The sequence below is a fragment of the Cebus imitator genome, unplaced genomic scaffold, assembly GCF_001604975.1.
Source record: "Cebus imitator isolate Cc_AM_T3 unplaced genomic scaffold, Cebus_imitator-1.0 Scaffold3, whole genome shotgun sequence".
Classification (NCBI taxonomy): Eukaryota; Metazoa; Chordata; class Mammalia; order Primates; family Cebidae; genus Cebus; species Cebus imitator.
This window is the reverse complement of record NW_016107318.1, coordinates 7,697,421-7,720,665: the sequence shown is the minus strand read 5'-3', so window position 1 is coordinate 7,720,665 and position 23,245 is coordinate 7,697,421. Positions and strand designations below refer to the sequence as shown.

General features: G+C 36.9%; 1 protein-coding gene across 4 annotated transcripts in view; it reads left to right on the top strand.

The window, feature by feature from the left end:
- The window catches only part of LOC108306626 (serine/threonine-protein kinase TNNI3K), a 326,709-nt gene that overhangs the window by 206,063 nt on the left and 97,401 nt on the right, over positions 1-23,245 (top strand). For all 4 annotated transcript variants that reach the window (XM_017531750.2, XM_037739690.1, XM_037739692.1 and 1 more), the window contains 3 exons: positions 18,703-18,755; positions 19,079-19,131; positions 22,024-22,156. In XM_017531750.2, the coding sequence (XP_017387239.1) occupies positions 18,703-18,755; positions 19,079-19,131; positions 22,024-22,156 (239 nt within the window). The remainder of the gene's footprint in view (positions 1-18,702; positions 18,756-19,078; positions 19,132-22,023; positions 22,157-23,245) is intronic.

The window sequence follows — 23,245 nt, the reverse complement described above, 5'->3', positions numbered from 1 at the left end:
AGATTTACAAGAAAAAAAAAAAAAAACTTCATCCAAAAGTGGGTGAAGGACATGAACAGACACTTTTCAAAATAAGACAGGTATGCAGCCAACAAACATATGAAAAAATGCTCATCATCACTGATCATTAGAGAAATGCAAATTAAAACCACATTGAGATATCATCTCACACCAGTTAGAATGGCAATCATTAAAAAATCTGGAGACAACAGGTGCAGGAGAGAATGTGGAGAAATAGGACCACTTTTACACTGTTGATGGGAGTGTAAATTAGTTCAACCATTGTGGAAGACAGTGTGGCGATTCCTTAAGGATCTAGAAATAGAAATACCATTTGACCCAGCAATTCCATTACTGGGTATATACCCAAAGGATTTTACACCGGTCTGTTATAAAGACACATGCATATGTATATTCATTGTGGCACAGTTTACAATAGCAAAGACCTGGAACCAACCCAAATGCCATCAATGATAGACTGGATAAAGAAAATGTGGCACATATACACCATGGAATACTATGTAGCCATAAAAAAGGATGAGTTCATGTCCTTTGTAGGGACATGGATGAAACTGGAAACCATCATTCTCAGCAAACTGACTCAAAAGCATTTTCAAAAGAACTTCATTGTAGTCCAATGTGAATTATCTATCTTTATTTGAATGTTAAATATTATAAAATGTCAATTTTACATAGCAAAGAGCATTTCTAATTGGCTAAAAATTTAAGGAAGATAGTTGGCATTTATAGCTCAACCTAATCTTACACTGATATTCTGTCCAAGCTAAAGACTCAGTTTCCATCTTCACCTCCAAAATTCTCCCAACCCATTCTTCTCGGTGCTCAAGAGAAAAAATAAATAAATAAAAATCATCATAAACTTTCTTTTTTTTTTTGAGACAGAGCCTCACTCTGTCGCCAGGTGCCAGGCTGAAGTGCAGTGGTGCAATCTTGGCCCGCTGCAATCTCCACCTCCTGGGTTCAAGCAATTCTCCTGCCTCAGCCTCCTGAGTAGCAGGGACTACAGGCGTGCGCCACCATGCCCAGCTAATTTTTGTATTTTTTAGTACAGACAGGGTTTCACCATGTTGATAAACTTCCTTTTAAGTCAGTTTCTTTCTTAGATGTTTATAGGATACCTTCAGTAATTGCAGTTTTATAATTCACTAGGATATGCTTAGATGTGGCTGATTGCTCCTACTTAGCAAGTGGGTAATAATCACAAAGGGGCGCTTAGATGCTTTATCATAGTTCCTTCTTGTTTCTTCTTTTGCTCTGTTTTAAAGTTCTAGGTTTAAATTAACAAAGAATTATTTTTTTAACCAGTCCATCTCTATTAGCTTTCTATGGCTACCGTAACAAATTATCAAAACTTGGTGGCTTAAAACAACAGGAATTAATTATTTCACAGTACTGGAGGCCAGATTCAAAGTTAAGTGTCAACAGGATGGTTCTCTATCTAGAGGCTCTAGGGAAAATTCTGTTCCTTGCCTCTTGTTTCTGGTGTTCTTGGTCATATCACTTCAATCTCTGCCTCCTTCTTCGCATCACTTTCTCCTCTGTGTGTTCCTGTCCTCTTCTGTCTCTTATAAGAACATTTGTCATTGGATTTAGGACCCATCCAGATAATCCAAGATGATCTCAGCTCGAGAAACTTAATATTTAATTATCTATAAAAACCTTTTATCCAAATAAGATAATATCCACAGAGTCTGGGGATTAGGAGCTGGACTTATCTTTTGAGGCCACCATTCAACTTACTACACTATCCATGCTACAATTAGGGGTGTTTCCTTTGAAAGTTCAGCCAATCATTGATTTGTGCTATTGTGTACTGAATGTATATCACAGTGCTATTGTGAATTTGTGTGTATGTGTGTTTGTGATGTGTGTACATGTCTGTATATGTTTTGTTTTTCTCTGGTACTTCAAAAGGAAGCTTGAGGGTGCCCAATAACCTGTGTCTACAAACTAGATATTTAGCGTATATTGAAACAATATAATCCATTATTTTTCAGGCAAAAGTTTCCATCTAGTTTTCTGCTCTCAGGCAGAAAATTTGGATAACGTACGCAGGATATTAACAAAGTAGCATAACAAATGAAAGTTGCTGACAAAAGCTAAATATTCTTATATTTTTGATTAAACTCACATCTCTGGGATGACTATGATGTTCCAGGAATCATGCTAAGTATAGAAATGATTAAAATACATATATATTGTATTTGCAGATTTCATAATGTATTTAGAGGGTGTGTTACAACATAAATGGCTGTACATCAAAGTAGAAGATGATAAAGATCTGAGGAGAGAATAAATTCAAATGGCATGGGTGTCAGGAAGACAGTTAAGACAAAAGGCAAAATACTTTAGGGGAGACAGTTGATTCCTTAATATATAAGTATGAAATGAATGAGTAAATAGATTTGGATGTATTTTTTATTCACTTGTCACTACAAGAGAAGTAGAAATCTGTGTAACAAAAGCCAAAAATTAAGTAGAAGTACTACTGTATTTGGAGGAGGGAAAACTGTGAATAAATTGTTTGCTATATTTAAATTAATATATTTTAAAGCTACTGTTTGAAATTAAACATTTTAGAATCCACATAACTCATTCTTTGCATCTAATTGTTCAAAGAAAAGGAAGAAAAGAACATTGTGAGACTCTAGAAAGACTGCCAGAGGAAGGTACTGGGATTTGCTTCTGTGCAGTGTCTTCCTTGAATTTCACTTTGCCTTTGAGGATAGGCACAGGGCTTGAGAAATACTTCAAAGAGGTTTTCCGGCCAGCTATGTTTTGCCAAGTTCTCACAGCTTTCTCAAAGCTTTCAAAATTATTAAATACCAACATACATCTCCTACACTTTTACTTTATCAGGAAAGAACACTGCAAGCAGCATCACAGCCTTCAGGATTCTTTATCATGTCATAAAGCAGCTGCATTCAAACTGCAATGCTTCCACTCAAGCCATAACAAGGCAATGTTGACATTAAGATGCAATGTTCCGCAGATGCCAGTTTTAGCAATGGCTATAATAAGTGTCAGAGAACATTATCACATGGTAACTCTTCAAGTTGGGAATGTGACTTTTGTCAGTCTTTGAAACTAACTGATTTCAAACTTATGTGCCACCTTAGAAGGAAAAAAATGGCTCACTCTTACCTATATTGTCAGGAATTGTAATTAGTTTTGTTCTTTTTCTTATCTTAACCCATGTATGCTGGAGGTTGCAATTTTTTTAATTTTTGCATGAGTGAAAAATCAGACCTTGGCAATGACCTTGAGCAATAGGGTATAAATAACTCCCACACACTTGGAGTTCCAATAATGGAACACTAAGCATAAGTGGGTTTAAAAATATCTATTCTCTATCCATAGTCAGCATCAGTTACTTATCTGCTTTTAGGTGGAAGAGCAACTACTGGAATTGTCCTGAGTCTCTATGAAGTTTAAAGGCTCTTCCTGATATTTGACAAGCCCTAGAACCCTGCCAGCATGAATAACAGTTACTGAACGTCCAACGTGTAAAAATCAAAACCAAAACTTTACCCAATTCTAATCTCTGAATATTTAAAGAACAAAAAGGATGATTCATGTTTTTAAGGTGCTTACAGCCAAGTGGGTGTTCAGAAGTGCACATAAATGATGAATGATTACATTTGTATAGTGCTTTGCAAATTAGTAAGGTCCTATAGACTTATTGCTTAATCCTTACAATAACCTGGCAAGATAGCTCTTAGAGATAAGAGAAATTGAGGTAACATATTTAGAAATAAGCAATTTGAGGTAATTTTTTTAAAAGAAAAGCTATTTATTGGCAGAGCTGTAGTAAAGTCTAAGTCTTTTTTCTCTAAATTCACTGTTCTTTCTATACTATAATATGAATTAAGTGCTGTAAGAATTTAAACCAGAAAGAAAGATGATTGTAAAATGGGAAAATGGTAGAGACTTCACAAGGATAAGTGGCTTAGCTTGATTGCTAAGGATAAGAGAACTGACATCACCTGAATATCTGGCAGGGATAAAGACATAAACCATTCCGTGTCATTGAGGAAGGGGATGTGCTGGGCCTTCTCAGGCCCACTGTGTAGCATACCACTCTCAGGGCTCTTAACATGGAATGCCCTCCTGGTCACCAGGCTCTCAGTTTTTCAACCTTCTGAGTGCATTTTTCCAAGTTGGGCAAAATTTGAAAAACCAAGAGTTACATGCAAGTGTGGGAGGAAAGAAGAAATCTTGATTGCTTTTTTAATTATTTATTTCTTTTAATTTTTTCAGCACAATTGCTTCTCTTTAGAAACCTACTCCTCATAAGAAAGGACATTTTAAATTGGAGCAATAAATATTTACTCACTTGCAGCCTTTAGAACCATAATGTGCTAATACCTTCTACAAAAGCTAATGTCTTAAGGTGATTTCTACCTAAGGTTATTTATTCTTTTGCTCACTATTTAAGATTGTTCACACATCCCCTATACCTGAAATAAAGTGAAAGTATATGTGTATTTTTTTTATCACTCTGGTGAGAAATATCTCATTTGACTTTTTTTATTTCTGTCCTATTAGAAACCAACCAATTAATTCTCCAGTGCTGGCATTTCATTTCCATTATTTCTTTTTCCACTATATGTCAGGTTTATGCTATATGATTTTTTCCACCCATATTATTTTATTTCATCTTTACTAAAAAATCTCACATTGCTAAAGAAGAGAAATGTGAAGCTTAGTAAATTAATTTCTTCCCCTCCCCCATCACTCAGTGAACTAAATGGCAGAGCTGATATTTGAACCCAAATCCCTACTTCACAGTCCCTTACTCATTCCACATTCCACAAGAGCTCTCTAACCAAACTTCAAGTGCATGAGTTTAGGGCCACTTCAGCTCATCCTCTCCTGGAGACCAGCCACTGAAATTAATGTTTGCATTTGTTTTCTTGACTATACAGGATATGTGGGTAATCTTTTTAAGATTCTTGTTTCCATTACCACGGAGTTAAATAGAGCAGCTATACATAAATCAAGACAAAAAAAACACTAAATTCTTTAGGAACAAAATGTTCTGCAACAGGGGTAAAATACAGAATACAAAGTATCCACAACATGCTGGATAGCCTGTAGACATCTTTAGAATACTAATCATGTGTCACTTCCATGATGCATACAGAGTCTCAGCAGCTATTGGTAAACTGGGATAAAATCACTGGGTAACTTTTGGCTTTGTTTTAGTTGGTAGATTCATGAGTAACCTGATCACATAAAGACATCATCATGAAATATGCATACGGTTGAACTGTTTAGTCACACATCACATTTTCTATTAACACATTCTCATTAGATTTTCTAAACACTATCAGGGTAATTCATCCTTTCATGCTTCAGCTTATCTCCTCCTTCAGATGCCACAGGTCCCTTCTACCACCACTTTCCCTCCCACCCCTCCTGCATGCACACTCCACACTCTCGCCTTCGTGAGAGCCCTCCTTCTTTTTTCTCTCCCTGTTTCAGACTTTTCCTTAATCGTCATTTCTGGTGTCCTTTGTTGCACATACTTTCTTTAGCTTATAGACTGCACTCTTCTAACACTCATTCTCCTTGCTTCCACTGAAAACAATATTCAAAACAGATGTTCCCAAATTAATTCAACAAATTAGAAATCTAGGCCATACTTTCTAATTTAACTTTACTTAAATCATTCTGTGTGACCCTGTCAAAGCATATGTGCAGGAAAGTAAACGAATTCGGAAACCAGCAAAATCTGGATTCTAATCATAATTCTGACACTTTATCAAATGTGTGACCTTATACCTCAGTTGTAGAGATGAAATATGAATATCACCATATAAGGCTACTGTGGAGACCAAATGCGATGAGGAATTTAAAATACCTAGCTGTGTTACCATAAGGCAGCTGCTTAACCTCTCTGTGATTACGTTTCTTCATATAGTTAAACTGTTTAGTCACACATGACATTTCTCTTAACACATTCTCATTAGATTTTCTAACACTATCAGAGTAAATTATCCTTTCATGGTTCAACTATCTCATTTTCATATTTAAAATGACGTAATAATTATATTGGGTCGTGTGAATATTAAACTGGTTAACGTATGTTGCTTACAACTATGCCCAGGACAGAGTAATTCTATCATTATAATTATTTAATATCTAGCATCATGGCTACCATTGAAACGAGAGCTCCTATAGTTCTATAAATGAGATATTAGAAGACATAGTCATAGATTATTGATGTCAAGTGGAGATAAGTGTACACTATTGAATTGAGTAATACCTAAAACACGTAATGGATACATTAGAATAGATTTGAAAATAGAATTGATAGGACATGGTGACATTTTATGAGGGAGCTCAGGAAGAGGGAGGAATCAAGGATGGCCCCAAAATTTTATTTGGGTAACTAAATTCATGATGATGACCTGCCCTAAGAGGAAAGAAGCAAGCAGAGGGCTCAAAGGCATTACATGGTATAATATGAAGCCTAAAATATTCCATTGGATTTAGCAACTTTATAGTTTACATTGGACAGGTTTATTGGGGTGATAAAGACAAAGTGAGACTATAGTGGATACAAGAGGGGATGGTGGGTAAAGAGGTAGAAGCAGAAAGCCCTTTAGGAATATTGACTATAAAGAAGAGAGAAATAGAGGCTGGTCACAGAGGCTTGAATCTGTAATCCCAGCAATTTGGGAGGCCAAGGCAGGTGCATCACTTGAGATTAGGAGTTTGAGACCAGCATGGCCAACATGATGAAATCCCATCTCTAATAAAAATATAAAAACTAGCCAGGTATGGTGGCAGTCACCTATAATCCATACTACTTGGGAGGCTGAGGCAAGACAGTCACTTGAACCCAGGAGGTGGAGGCTGCAATGAGTCAAGAGATCATGCCACTGCACTCCAGCCTGGGTGACAAACCGAGAGTCCATTTCCAAAAAAAAGAAGAAGAAGAAGGAAGAAGAGAGAAATAGAATGTTGCTCAAAAGGTTACTTTGAAGAGTCAAGATGTTATATCAGTAACTATACTGATTATTTACAACCATAGTGTTTCTTGAGCTGCTATGATTTGCTTAGATCATGGGGGACAAATGATTCGAAGTGGCTTAAGAATGGTTTTAATCCACCTGGAGAAATAGGAGATATGTGTAAAAAGAAAAAAGTAGTATGTGGAAAAAGTAGTATGTGGAAAAAGTAGTAAGAAGAGAAAACAAATACTAAGTGCCAACTGTATGGAACTGAAAATAGTTATAAGCATTTAGTCTCAATGATGCAGGCTAGAATATTTGGGTAACGATTCAAACAGCAGACAAGACAAGCTTGTATTAAAATCAGGACAAGGAACAAGTTGGTCAGGAAGGGCATGAGGCCAGAGTCATTGGTGTGAGTAAAGCTTCAGGCAGAGGGGCCTGGCTTAGGCATGGCAGTCAATGATTAAGGGATAAAGTGAAAAGTGTTTATTCAGCTCGTTTCCTCATCTCTACTGGAAAAGTGAGTTCATTGGAAAGATGTGTCCTGTACAATATCCAGCAATGTAGTAAAAGCCAAGTAAATATTTCATAAATATGTATTGGGTAAATGTTGAATATGTAGAAAACCTATAGATAAGAATTTTCCTGGAGTTGGACTAAAAGGGGAAAATTAAGGTTTTAAGTCTCAGCAAGTCTATTTTGAGTCACAAATTGGATATTTATAACAAATATGAAACAACAATTTGGTCTGATAATACAGAATTCAATTCTAGGGAAAGTTGCTGCTAAATGTGACCACCCCATAAAATTCTCCCATGCTTCTCTCTTTCTTGCCCTTTACTCCTTCAGTGTCAGGTATACACTTTAATTCAATATGAGTTCACTGGTTACCAATAAATCCCCTGGCGTGGTTCTTGCTTCGGTGGCTCTTATAACCTTATTGGAAACAAATGCTATGAAAGCCAGGATGAGAAGAAATCACCAAGCAGAGTCCTGAAATATGGGGATATTTATTTAGAGAAAACATTGGAAGTAAATTCAAACTTGGAGGAGACACCATGAACAAAGGGAAGGAAAGAAGCAAGAAGGAGCTAGAGGGTATTCTGGGGACAGTCACATAGCATTGATGAAGGGTTAGAGCTAAAATAGCCCTAAGCTGTCATGGTTGATAACTTACAGTCCTGTGACTAATACTTCTAGCTCACAGGGATAGACTATCTGGTGTCTTGAAAAAATAAACAGCTTCTCTTCTCAGCAACTGAAGAGACGCTGAATGGTTCAGTGAGTTAAAAAAAAAAAAAAGATACGTTCATTTCTTGTGAATTTTCAAAGTGTCCTTGATGGAAGGCATATGGAACTGAGTACATTTTTAACCTGCCCTTTGGCAGAGACGGGCATTTAGCTTTCCTGTGTTCACTAAGTGGAGATGGAGATACCATAGTAAAAGCTATAGCTTCAGATTAGTCCAGTAGGTAAAAGTGGTTTCCTTTCCTGAGTTACCAACAAATCCCTGCTTTCCAAAGGGCTTCAAACAAATTCCCCTGAAGCCACACTTTTAAAAACACTCATCAGTGGCTCCTTCTGAGAGGTTAGAAGGAGACACTCCTTAGAGGTCAAGCTCTGCAGGAGCAAAGCCTCTGTTCATCAGAGACAGAGCTGCCTCTCCTGCTCAATTGGAGTTGCCCAAGTCTGAGGCATCTCTTCTTAATACGGAAAACCTTGTTTGTTTATAAAGCCCAGCTGTCCTCATAGTTGTTATTTTGAAGCTCAGCTCTCCTCTGCTTGACACATGTACACCTATGCCAGGGTCTTCTAACAGGAAGCTTAGCACACAAAATGTCAATGGCATCTTTCTTTTTCCTCCTTCTTGTCTTTCATCTAGTTCTTCCTTTATTCTCTCCTCGCTCTGGCTTTGTTTCTTTCCCCTCACTTCCCCATTAGTGTCTAGGATTTAATTTAAACATGCAGAGATGGAGAGTGTTAACAGACATTTTATATCTGGGGGTTGAATAGGTGCTCAGAAGGTCTCTGGCACATTGCCAAAAAGTATTCTTGGATCTGGTTTCTTAAATGTGAATGAGAAAAATCCGATGACACTTTTATACAAATAGATACCCTGTAGTTTCTGCTTTTAGCATCTGTATCTACACACTTCACATAGGCTGGAGACATGCTTAAATCCGCAGTTCAGGGGAAAAGAGTAGCTAATACAGGAAAAAGAATAGTTGTTAATTAAATGATTCATTAGATGGCCTTGTGGAGGCAGGCGGGAAATAGCTCTTCACATTCTTCCTTTATAGAATAAGGTATCATTTAATGATCTTTTCCTTTCAATTCTAAAATATTGCTTGCTATGTCTCCTTTTTTTCTGTCTGCCACATTTCTGCTACATAGACTTTCATATTGTTTTCCTGCCTCTCCTTTGTTTTGGAAGACTTGTGTTTGCTCATCACATGTGAATGTCCAGTGCATTTCAGGGCTGACATACAGAGTAGGGATTGCATAAGGACTTTATAATTTTTTTGTATATTCAAAACTGAATCTTCAGAAAGGTGGCTAGGAAGCAGTATTTAGGTAATAGTTAAATAGCAAAAATTAGAAATGTTTTTGATTTTTTTTTTGGCTTGACTTCGTTTTAGTAATCAGACTAGCTAATTATTACCTTTTCATACTTAAATGTCACATATCTTTTGCCATCTTCTTTATTCTCTAAAGTTTTGACTATATGCTTTATGGGAAAAAAACTCCCACATTTTTCGCCTATGACCACCAAATCCAAGTTTCACAACCAATTGTCTAAAGTCAAAAACCTCTCCTCATCCACGGTACCACTGCACTAGAAAAATGTTAGTCCCTGTGAAGAAAAATTGCCAATTTTGGTCAGATAACCTTCCTCCCTTTCTCAATTTTAAATTAAAAAAAAAATATATATATAGTAAATGCATAGCTGTCATCTCTTGTGTCGTTACCTTGATTGTCACTTCAGCATTCAAAAATGTTACATTTTGCAGTTTGCATGCCTAAGATTCTTCATAAGATTACACCATGTTAAGATGAATACGAAATGACTATAACCATAGATAGAAATGAAAATTATACTTTGTTTATTCTAGAGCACTTGCTCATAGAAACCTCACAATCAATAGCGTGCATGTATGTGGTTAGATTTATTCAGTCATCATCACTCTTCCACTTGCATTTTATGGTGCTGAGCAAATAGTAAGTGCAGAGTATGAATTTTTTTCACATTACCCTCAATAAATGGGTTTAACCACAATACAAATCTTATAATCCACCTCTTCAATCCCACTGGCAATGGGACAAATCCAGTAGCTTTAGAGGTAAGCCTTCAAATATACTTCTACTGACAGGTTGAAGTTTGTTTTAGGAAAAATCAAGGTTCTACAATCCTTTGAATTTATTGGAGTTTTCCGTTTCCATGGTTTCCAAGAGTTCACTGAAATTAGGCTTTCCATGTTTAAAAGTTCATGATAGGGGCTTTGGTAAGTTCCTTTTCTCTAACCTAGATTATGTTTAAGATGTCTATATTGCTATTCCTGGATGAGTTTTGGGAGCTATTGAACGGTGAACATGGCCCTTCACTTGTAGACCTCCTCTAAAGAACCAAGGGTATACACGAGGAAGTTCAAGGCAATCTCTATGAAGTTAAACTAGAATTGTTTTCTGGCATCATAAAAAAATAAAATTACAATTTGTATTTATAGTGAAGAACTGCCTTCAAATGGTTTAAGAGGGATGTCTACGCTTGAGGCTCTCTGGTCTTTGGTAAGGAGGGGAGTGCCCTGATAAAATAAAGTCTAAAAAACAGACTTCTGGGTTGGGCACCGTGGCTCATGCCTGTAATCCCAGCACTTTGGGAGGCCGAAGCAGGCGGACCACAAGGTCAGGAGTTTGAGACCAGTCTGACCAGTATAGTGAAACCACATCTCTACTAAAAATACAAAAATAATTAGAAGGGCGTGGTGGCAGGTGCCTGTAATCCCAGCTACTCGGGAGGCTGAGGCAGGAGAATCACTTGAACCCGAGAGACGGAGGTTGCAGTGAGCCGAGATCATGCTACCACACTCTAGCCTGGGCAGCTGAGTGAGACTCTATCTCAAAAACAAAACAAAACAAAAAAAACAAAATCAGACTTCTGGAGGCTTTATTTATCTTGAAGAAAATCTTCTGGACATGGTAGGAGTCCTGAAGTAGTTTATGTTAGGCCCAAGGTACAAGGAGGTGTCCAGAATATAGGGAGAGGTGGCATGATGCAGGGGTTCATGCCTACAATCCGAGCACTTTGGAAGGCCAAGGCGAGAGGATTGCTTGAGGGCAGGATTTCAAGACCAGTCTGGGTGACATATTGAAACCTCATTTCTACAAAATGTTCAAAAATTAGCCAAACATGGCGTGCATGCCTGTAGTACTTGGTACTCAGGAGGCTGAGGTGGGAGAATTGTTTGAGCCCAGGAGTTTGAAGTTACAGTAAGCTATGATCACACCACTGCACACCAGCACTCCGGCCTGGGTAGCAGAGTAAGATCCTGTCTCTATAAAAACAGAATGAAGGGTGAGGCTTTATTTGGCTATAAACTAAAAGTATGTGATTTCTCATGTTACTATATGATTGTTGTCATGTTTCTATCTGCAGTCCAAATTGTGAAACAGCCTCAGGTAGTTCCTGATAGTCCAGTTATCACGTACTGTACATGAATAAGGAGCAAATCTCCCTGAGCCCAAACGTACTGTCTCTGTGATAACTGGGGCTCAAAACCAGGACCTCCAGTAGTTACCCTCAAGAAAATAATGACTTTATGATCAACTGCTGTTACCTAGCTGTGTAAGACGCAGAGATTAGATAGATAGATAGATAGATAGATGATAGATAGAAGCAGATACAGAAAAAGACCAAAACAGGTAGTATATGAAATTATATTTGTGACTACAAGGAACTGATCTAGATGACTTGGAAGAGTTTCTTAGGAAAGGGTACAAGATCCAAAGTAAGTGGATGTGAATTGCACTTCACGGGTCTAGTCAGCACCTTGAAACAAATTGGAATCAGTTCAGTGTATGGGAGTCTAATGTTCAGGTATCCCACTGAGTTTGGCAGCGGCTGCTGCCAAAGGTTCATGAGGGGTTTTCAAGGAAGACTCAAGAGAAGAGAAAAATGTAGTTGTCTATGCCGAAGGTCACTGGTCTGTGGCAGGAAGAGAGTCCTGAGTTATCACGTAGCTCTAGGGGCAAAATGTGGCAGCCAGCAGATCTGCAGACCAGGACTTCTCAGCATCAGGTCTGAATGATTGCCTTTCAGGCAAATGTGTTTGTAAACTAATGACTTTCACAGTGTGATGAGACTGAAAATGAAGCCTAATTGCTTCCACTGATTTAACCCTTGGAATCCTTCCAGGCATGCCGATAGCCATGTGTCTTTAATCATGTGAGTTAATCACCTTCAGGGATACATCAGAAAGCAGTTATAGGAAGTCTGGGAAACGTTGCAGTTGTGTTATTAAGCTTACACTTCTGGGGGCTGTCATCTCTTCAAATAAGGATGCTGGGAGGTTGTCCATAGTGCCCTTACACTAGTTTTTGTTAGTAACGACTGACATAGGCAATTACATGGCTCTGTAATTCAGAAAAAAAAATGAATTAATATTTATGAATTTTTAAGTGACTTAAAAGAGCTTCTAATGGTAGCAGAGTGAAAGTAGCGAGTCACCTTGATCCTTCTAAGGCCACCATGAACTTCAGGCCAGCTCTGGAAGAAAATCAGAATTGGAAAATGGTCTAATAATCAGGCCAGTCTGATTAATAGTGACAATTAGTATTGGACTACAGTGCATAACCAACTGATTATGAATCATTTGAGCGCTTTAGGTAAATTTTCAATACAGGCAATTAAAATGAAAAGACTCATGATCCTTACATAATGACTTCATTAAATTAATTCAGTTCTGAGGTTGGGGAAAATTTTCTTTTGTAGAAAGGAACCAGCAGAATTTAACTTCCATTCACTTTTGGTTAAAAGAAAGCTGGAGAAAACATTTATGAAATTTAAACACAACACACACACATACATGCACATATGCACACACCGCATTGCAAACAGCTTATTCTTCTCTGAAAGTGAATTGTGTTACTGAGGAAGAAAGAACTGAAGGTCAGAGCATGGCTTCTGTTTGCATTGCTTATTTGGATGAGGTAAATCTTGTCCTCAGTTATATTTTGTATTCCACTAAGTGCATGTATTGTTAAGGTTAAGAGAACATTATTGTGGAGTAATCTGTGAAAGACAGACACTTCAAAGAGATAAATACTCACTTCTGTTACATAAACAATTGACTCAAATCATTTGCTTCATGGTAAAAGACAAAGCTAGACCCAAGTCCAAATACTGTAGCATCAACGTAGTCTGGGGAACAAAGATTCCTTTACGTGTAACACAGTCATTCAGTCAAAGCAGAAATGGTTTTAGAGAATTAGACAATAAGAATGGAAGGAGAAGAGACTCTCTAGGGCTAAGAGTGAGCTGAACTATTTCACTGTGAAGTCTGTCTCTATTGTGAGTTTTGAGTCAGAAAGTCACTTTGCTTCCAAGATTCATTACTTAATATCTAATGTATATAGCTTTATTGTTTTCAAAAGTGCATTTGCACTTAAGTTTTATAGACATGCTGTAAACTAGGTCTTATGTGTATTAATACTGGGTAATACCTGTTTAGCAGTTCAGAATTTATCAAATTCCATCTATCTCTTTTTCATTTCCTTCATTTCTCTTAAAATTTTTGAAGATGAGAAAAGGAGTCTCAACAAGTTAAAGTATTATAACTTGGCCAGAATCACAGGACTAGTAATAGCAAAAACCAGGTATTTAGTAGTCTTCTGACTATAGCTCATCTTTCTAAAATGTAGTACCTCCTGTTCCTGATATTTCTTAAGACTATTTTTTTCTGCTTGGTTAATGATCTTTTTTATAATAAATTATTACATTTACTATATTATTTTCTAGGTCTCTCAGAATGAAAACCACTTTAAATTCTAGATTATGCACCTTGATATTTCTTTGTTTCAGTTTGCATTTCATTCCCTGTCAGACCACACTCTTTCTTCTGAAGGTATGCAGTGTAATTCTAGCATAGAACTTAGCCTTCACAATAGGGAGAGTAAACTCTGTCAGTAATTGTTTGAGCTAGAACTTCAGCCCAAGTCCTACCATCTGGGGCAAGAAACCAAGGAAGACTAAGGTGCAAGAGATTAAAATAGATAAGTTGCAGTAAAATGCATAGATTTGTTCAGATCTCCAGATCAGTAAATGCACTTCTAGCATACCATATCTCCTATAAAGCAGGATAACCAAAAGCAGCAAGAAAGCCTTCTGAGCTGCTGACACTGCAAGGTTGGCTGGGCATGCTCATGAACTAAGCAACTTGCTTCTGAGTTTAAGCCTCACTTGACACAACAAAATTGCAAGTTAGCAAACAGCATGGAGTATAGAAATCACACTCATTTAGATGAAATCAAAATGTTAAATGCAGAAATGCTAAAAATTACACTAAGCATAAAGGACTTGTTGACCTTTATCTACTTAAATTCCTTTAGCAAACTTGCTGTTACCTAAAAAGCATTCCTCAGTGACTCTTCACCGTTAAAGATGTTTCTGGAGAGTGTAAGATGCAAGTGTGTGTATGTGTGTGTGTATGTGTGTGTGCATGTGTGTGTGTGTACTCATACATGTGCACTGCTTATGTGTATATGTTTGTGTCTTACAGTATGGATTAACAATTTTCTATGACCTTAAAAGTAAGGGCTGAGGTGCTAGCTCAACCATTGACAGGTTTGCTAATCTGTCAAATCAAATCAAATTTTGCTGATTTGTCAAATTCAAATCAGAAGGATCTGATTCATGGGGCTATTTCCACAAAGTGTTATAATGCTCATGAATGTACTCTGCAATAGCATATATGACAGAGGATTGCCTTTCTCTCTCAAGATTTTATAAAAGAGCAAACAGATGTGAATGAACCTCTTGGGTGGTCTTTTGAAGGAAAAGAAGTCTGAGAATTCCCATCACCCTTCTGTTTCTCTCTTCTGATCCTGATGATACTCTGCCTGGTGCTGATACTCTTTATGTACCTGGCTTACTTCCCGGGTAAAATTGCACGTTCCTTGTTTGCATTGACTGTGCTTCCTTCACCTACGTTTCTTTAAAGAGCCATGATATAACATCCAATCTCTTGAAGGGTGGAAAGTTAGTCTTTGACTGTTTTGTCTTGGTAGAGCAGAGGCATATTAGATTTATTTCCAATTAGCTTATTGATTTCAGTCTTATTACCTTACAGTAACACACTGAAAACAGGTATTTTGGGCACTATCTGGTAGGCCTGACTTCACCCAAGCAAGATTTCTGGAATTTCTTTCCAGATATCTATTTGTAGTAGTCCTGATCCCTCGTTTGTGTCCGGTTGGTGTGAGAGTCAGCTTCTAAAACGGGGAAGTTTTAGAGACTGAATGTTTGTTCCTCCTCTGCCACTGATCTCACCTCTCTAGCCTCAGTTACCCAGCTGTAAAATAAGTATGCTAATACCATTTCCATAGTGGCTCCATGAGGAATGGAAAACTGTTGAAAACACCAGTGTCTGCTCACAGGAGACCGTCACTCAGTATTCACTCCCTTCTCTCTGCACTGCCACCCTCTCCACCACTGATCCCACATTCCCACAGTCTTTCCACTGCTCCAAACTTGTAGCTCATAACATCTCTCAGTAATAAACTCTTGAACTCATCATTAGTAATAATTGCACCACTTCTGTTGTCCTAGCTGGCTTCAGCTCCAAGCTCTTTTCTTTCCCAGGTATCCTCAAACCTGGCATTGCTGACCCTTCTGACAACCTCCCTGACTCTAGAGGCTCTGACTCTGGGTGTGATGCCCACTGACACTGTGTCACCATGACTGATTTAGCACGGGTTCTGTCAGCTTCACCCCTGCCTGCCCTGCTTCATGGATTTCACTCCATATAGGAAGCATAGCTTACTACTAAGTGGAAAAAATGAGTGGAAGATTCTTAGAGATGGTATTAAAATTTAATTTTCATCATTAGTGAGTGGTTAGAGAAGAGGTACACAAATCCGAAGGACTGTCTTGAAGTGCATAGAGACTTTCACTTTAATCTAGCACTTGCCAAGGTGCTCTCATTCTGGAAAGTCTCTCTCATAGCATTCTTTTTGACATTTGGATCCATTTATTGCTATTCACATTGTCCTGTGTTTCTAAACTGTCACTGCATCGTTTGTTTTGTTTGACTTGTTATTATTTTTTAAACATAAGAGTTCATTTTGAATGTGACTTCAATATGACAAATGTTATAGTTGTTTATCTGGTGGGTCTAATCTTGCCAAGGATAACTCTGACTCAAGTTCAACAAACTCCCAAGTAAGCCACTATTCTCTTCATAAAAGTTGCCAGATATTCTAGTTACATGGCTCTTTCTCACTGTGTATATTATTGCTTTGCAGCTAGAAGGCCAAGCTAGAGTTTTGGTGGTTATCTTTGTTTTTTTTGTTTGTTTGTTTTTGTTGTTGTTTTGTTGTTGTTGTTGTATTTTAGCCTCTAATATTTAAACTGCTCCCAGATATAGGCACTTTTCTCAGATAGTTTGATAGATCCACTCTGCTTTCTATTTTCTGCTCTACCTTCATACTTTAGTCATTTGGTAACTACATTCTAAAATTATTTGGAAATACCAGTCTGTGATTTCAGAGCATTAAACTGTATGCATAAAAACCTGTGCTAGTGCCTTCTGACCTCCTGCATCAAGTCCAGAATTCTTCTCTGATTTCAAATTCCCTAGCAAATCAACACCACATCCACCCAAATATTCCCTCAAAATTCTTCAGCATGTATTCTCTGATTTAGTCAATGTATTTTTAGTATAATTCCTACTGCATACTACACACACTCTTAATTCTTGCCCTTTGCCAAGATCTTTCCCCAATCTAGAATTAATGTCCCCTTTGTCTCTCCCAGCCTCATCTTTTCACTACCATACAAAGTCAGTCTTTGCCTGTCTTGTTCACCACTATATTCCATTATACAGAATATTTTCTGGTATATGGCAAAGTTTCAGCACATATTTATACACTTACTAACTGACTGTTCATCAAAGCCCACTTCGAAGCTAATCCCTTTCTTAATCTACTCTATTTAGTAGTACAGCATGTAGATGCACTTTTCTTGTTGCATTGAACTTCCAGAGAGTTCCTGAGGCTGTAGAGTTCTCTGATAGGACAGTCTCATTCTCATCATGTGTATTAATTAGTAATTTGTGGTTAAAGGCATCATGTTGGAGGTCCCTGTTTTGTTTGACATCCTGGAATACTTCTACACTGTGCTACTACAAGAAAAGTGATTTTAATGTATTTTAGATTTTCTGTAATTTAAAAGAAGATTATCTATACTCCAAAGATAAAACCAGTAGCAATTACAAGAGGAGTTCAAAAGTAACTTTTTTATAAAGGTCAAGTCAAGGCCAGAAAGCAATTATATAAAGTGATTCAATATCACATTGGACTCACACAAGATTAAGAAATAGTGGCATTTTTCTTATTTTGACCATGAAGCGAAATAATTAAGGATAAAGGAACATTATGTAATTTATTATAAAATAAATATAGTATAGCCCATATGCATAAAAAATCCAGCGGCAGCCTCCTAATACTGAAATGACTCATTTACAAGCCAAATGTGAAATGGGCATCAAAGACATTTGGTAAGTAGCATTCAGAAACAACCTCAGACTATCATATGCTTGTCTGTAAGATAGTCCACAACTCAGTTTACTAATTTGTGGGAAGAGCAACCTCTCTTTGGACTATCCCAGGTTGATTTACTTCATGAAAAGGGTAGTCTTTTTTTCTGTCCTTATTGTGGTATAATTAACAAATAGAAGTTACACATATGATGTACAAGGTGATGTGACATATGTATACATTGTGAAATCATTACCATAATCAGGCTAATTAATATATCTATCCACCTAATATAGCTACCGTTTTGTGTGTGTTGTGAGAATGTTTAACTTGTACTCTGATACTCTTCTTAATCTAGCTTGAATTCTTGGTTGAAGGGAGACTTTGGTGACCTTTATGCTATTCTCCTCAAAACCTTAAAAAGTGGTTTAGCTGGCATCATTTCACAGATTTCAAAACACTCCTTTGTGCTGAGATTGTATCTAGAATGTAGAGATCATGGCATTTTCTATAGAGAATCCTTTTACTACAGGCATTTTGGGCTTTGTCTTGAACTGTCCTTGTGCCTAGGGTTCCAGCAAGCTGGTTCTCTTCCTCTGAATCTAATGGAGCCATGATGCTTTTCACTCTTTCCTTGTAACCACAATTGTGTTAGCAAATGAGCCTCAAGGAGCGGAAAAACTGATCTTCAGCTGTTGGGTCTTTTTGACAAGTTTAGATGGCTTGTTTAAAGTATGAATTCTTTAGACCTTCAACATTAGATAAAGTATAAACATGATTACATTTTATAAATAGCGATTTTGAATTAGCAAAACTAAGAAAATTTGATTTAGCTCTTTGGCGCCCATTTAGTCTCTGGGCAAACAAATGATATCTATAGTCCTCTTCTTTGAGGGACCAATTAGATTAGGACATAGCAAAGCTTACTCTAGGTCTACTCTTTTCTTTTTTTTCTTTTTTACAGTCACAATATTCTTCTCTATGAGGATGGGCATGCTGTGGTGGCAGATTTTGGAGGTAAGATGTCCATGAGTAATACCCCAAAGGGCATCCCTTTTTTTCTTTGTTCCTAGTTGGCACCTGATATCGTACCATAAAACTGAAAATGGATTTCATACTGACAGCTATACTACCCGAAATCTTTCAAATTACAATGACCCTACATTTTGAAAATCTGTCATTTATTTCTAGTTTTCCTTCTTTGTTATCTCCAGCCAAAAGAAAGGAAGTGAGAATTTGAATACGACAAAAATTTCTTGAGGTTTTGAAATTTTAGCAGTGATCTTTGAGTGTTTTTTAAGATATTTCTTTTGACGTGATTGATTTTCTCTTTCCCTCAGAATCAAGATTTCTACAGTCTCTGGATGAAGACAACATGACAAAACAACCTGGGGTTTGCCGCTGCTTGTGTTTCCTATAATTATAAACCAATTAAAATGTGTAAACTCAGCATGAGAGGACATAAGATGAGAGCAGTTTTAACTGGAAGAAATGTCATTGTCTCAGTGTTGGGATAATGGCTTATGTTTTTCTTTTTAGTAAGCTGTCAAAATAACTATCTCAAGGCTCTACTAGAGAAATAGATAAGATATATATTTGGAAAACATTATGGATAAAATAATACAGAATATCTTTCAAATATAACTGAAAAGAATGAGGTGGGCATGGATCATTTCATATTTAGATCACCTAACTACTTATAGTAGAGTTAACATTTAATAGGGAACTCACTACAAAATTAGTAGTCCATCAGCATCTATTAACTATTCATTGTTCTCCACTTTAACACTGTAAGGTAATAAATGGTAATGTATATGAAAGTGTTAATGTTTAAGTAAAATATAAATATAATATCTGAAGTAAGGATAATTGTACTCAAAATGTCTGCAATTAAATTCATTACCAGCCCTCTCCTTCACTCTCCCCAATCCCTCCCCCTGAAAAAAAGTAGACTTCTCTTTCTGGACTACTTTTGAGTTGGAGTAATTTTTCATTTCTTTCCTTTCCTGCTTCTGCTTACACTCAATTGCTTTTTGTGGATGTCTCTTTCTTTCCTTCTTTAAGTTCATCTTAACCTCTTAAACCTCTCATTTCCTGCTGCCTCAGTTCAGATTCTCATCATTTCTTTTCTGGACTAATATCACAGTAGGCCTCTAACTCCAGTCCTCTCTTTTTGTTCATTCTTTGCAACATCAGCTAAGTTCTTGTTCCTATGGAGTTAATATTCTACTGGAAGGATATAGACACTGGACAAATTAACAAAATATATCTCAGGCAGTGATGAATGTTATGAAGAAAAATAAAAGAGTAAATGAAGGGAGAGTAATGAGGATGCCATTTAGATAGGATGAAGGAAAAAGTTAACATTTAGTAAAAGATCTGACATGGGAGTAATCTACATGGGAGAAGAGCTATTCAGATGAGGGCAATAGTAAGTGCAGAGGTCCTGGGGCAGGAGAGTTCTTGGTGTGTTCAAAGCCAGAGTGGCCGGAGTGAGGTGAGCAAGGAGGAAAGTGGTAGTTGATGAGGTGAGGGAGGTCAGAATAATGAGTGATCTTTGGCAGGACACAAACCTCATCTAAGACATGGGACATAGAGGCAGCTAAGTCAGTGGTTCTCCACGCTGGGTGTACATTAAAATAAGTTTAAAAGTTTTTTCAAGCATACTGCCTGAATCTGATCCCTAAAAATTATTATTTTATTGGCCTAAGATTGATCTTAGGTACCTGCATCTTTTAAAAATTCCCCCACATGATTCTAAAATGCAGTTAGTTGAAACTCTCCAACTAAATTAACGTTTATTGAATTGAATTAAATTGAATTTAACCAACAGTAAGTATATTAACTCTCTTGTTCTAGCAGCATTGTCTTTAAGCATAGCACTAATAAATGAATAAATTATGCTGTACTTAAAGGCAATGCTGCTAGAATAAGAGAGTTAATTTGAAATTTATTTTGAAAACTGTTTTCTTATTAGCTATGTGGCTGTATGCATGTTGTCTAATTTCTCTGTGACCCCTCTGTGAAAAAACGGGCGTACTGTATACCTGCTCCCATATATACAATGTTGTGGCACAATGCATAATCTGCTATAAAAATGGAGGCTCTTTGGAATCTGGAAGCTTATGTAGAAGAATTGCATATAAACCCCGTAATAAGAACAAAGATATTAATGGAAAGCTGTAACTATGCACGATTTCAAAATAAGGTGGGCATTCCAAAAGAATTAGCAGCCAACAGTATACACAGGATTTTGGAAAGAGTGGCAAAAGAATAGTGGTTTCCTTCAATGGACATTTAAAAGTGTTTAGCAAAGTTTATTGATATGGTGCCCTCCGGGAGGTGTGGCTCCTCAGTTTTGTTCTTATGGAATCTGAGGTCCAGGGAACACAAGAGAGCTGAGCTATTTGGTTTTGGTAGAGCCAGAGCTAGAATTTTCATCTCCTAACTCAAAAATCCAGTGTTGTGTGCCCTAAACTAGAAATCAACCAAATTTATGTGTTTACATCTCAGAATGGAAACTAATATTTTTAACTGAAAAATATGAAATCACAAATGAAAAGAATGTAAATAATGTTATTGAAACAGAGGCTAGAACTTTGTACGGAAGAACTTGTAACATTTTATGGGCTTCCTTTCCGGAATATTTCACAAACAGCATTCATAAATAGCACATCTGGGCAGAGAAAATAAGACAGACCTGATCCTGCCAGTGATTAATCTACTTCATAGGCATATTCTGGGCACTCCTCTGGAGCCATACCTCTGCTTAGCCATGAGCACACTATTTATGGGCCTAGGTACTTCCTAAATTACAACCTTAAGACTTGAAGGAGGTGTCTCCCACAGTGTGTGATTCATTCCCAGGGAGATATAGGGTCCCTGGATGAACCCATGGTTGGCTATTCTGAACCTTGTAAGGCTTCCAAGGAAGAAAGGTGCTCATAGATTAAAAAAAATATATATGCTGCCTCTCATTGTAGAATAGGCAGAGTGACTTTATAATTAATTACTGGTGATGTTTTTGGAAAAATTATGAATTTTATGATCTTCCAGTGATTAAAAAATGCCCTTTAAGGAACTGAACAGCCACAGTAAACACACTATGTATGTATAAATGTGTTTATTGCACACATTGAGGGTGATATGTGTGGATGTTAATTTATATTTATGCCTTTTGAGAGCATTGGGAGAACACAGCAACTTCTCACTAAGAAGAATGCTACTCTGCAGCGGAAGAACCAAACACTTGGTAAATGGTTTGCGGATGTTTCTTGGTGTGCAGAACCTCCGCTGGATGGCTCCTGAGGTGTTCACGCAGTGCACTCGATACACTATCAAAGCAGATGTCTTCAGCTATGCTCTGTGTCTATGGGAAATTCTCACCGGCGAAATTCCATTCGCTCATCTCAAGCCAGGTAAGACATGCTGCAATTAAAGTTTTCCTGCTTTAGGAAGTTCACTGCATTTTTATAACTTCAAGAAACATTTTCTCCAGAATGATTAGTCTCAGTGAGATGGCGAAAGAGGAAGTAAGCAATCTTAAATTATTTTAAGGTGTGTGCCCAGTCCAGAAAATTTAATGACTTAACTGTGATTTCAGATAAAGACACATAGAAATGTAGGTATATTTTATTAAAGTTTAGGACTTTGATTTATTGGTTGTTAATGAAACAAGCAATTAACTATGACCATGTGGCATGTGAGGCAAATGAGGTGGACAATGTGATATTTATTTTTTGAGATTAGATTTTAGAATTACCCTTTTAATATATATATATAAGGATAAGAAAGTAGTAACATGAAAATAACATATTAGGGCTGCTCTCTGCTTTTCTCACATAATACAAAAGAATATTGATTTTCCTAACACTTTTGTGTTATGTGCATAAATAGATAGATACATTATAAAATTGGGACATGCAGTGAGTCTAGTTTTCATTGATGATAAACATGCTTTGCTTACATGTAGAAAGTGAAGGTGAGGAATCGAATCACAGGCAAAATATACACATATTTTAGTTTTAAAGTAAACTTCATTTGCATATATCTGTCAATTGTATTTGGATTGCTCTCATATCTTGTCACACTGGAAATGTCTTCTTAAGGACTTTGCATCCCTAAAAGTTAGCACACTTGTAAAGTAGTTGTCAAATGTTATCATAAGTAAATTTTAAATAATTATATTGTAATCTCCTAATGGTCACCCTATAACAATATATAAGAAGGATGAAGTCAAAATAGATGTTACTTAAACATCCCTTTTAACAAGTTAAAAGTCTTAACCAATATCAAAATATTTATGAGTACTCATGTACAGAGAGGAAGCCACATCCCATGTCATACTTTGGAGTACTTTTTTCCCCAAGCTACCACATGGTCTTTTAATTGCACTCTGCTTTTCACAGGTTATGTGCTCTGTGAGTAGTTTGTTCAGCATAATGATAATGTAATTGTCCTAATTTTTCTCCACAAATGTTCTAAAGTTTTTTGTTTTTTTTTTTTTT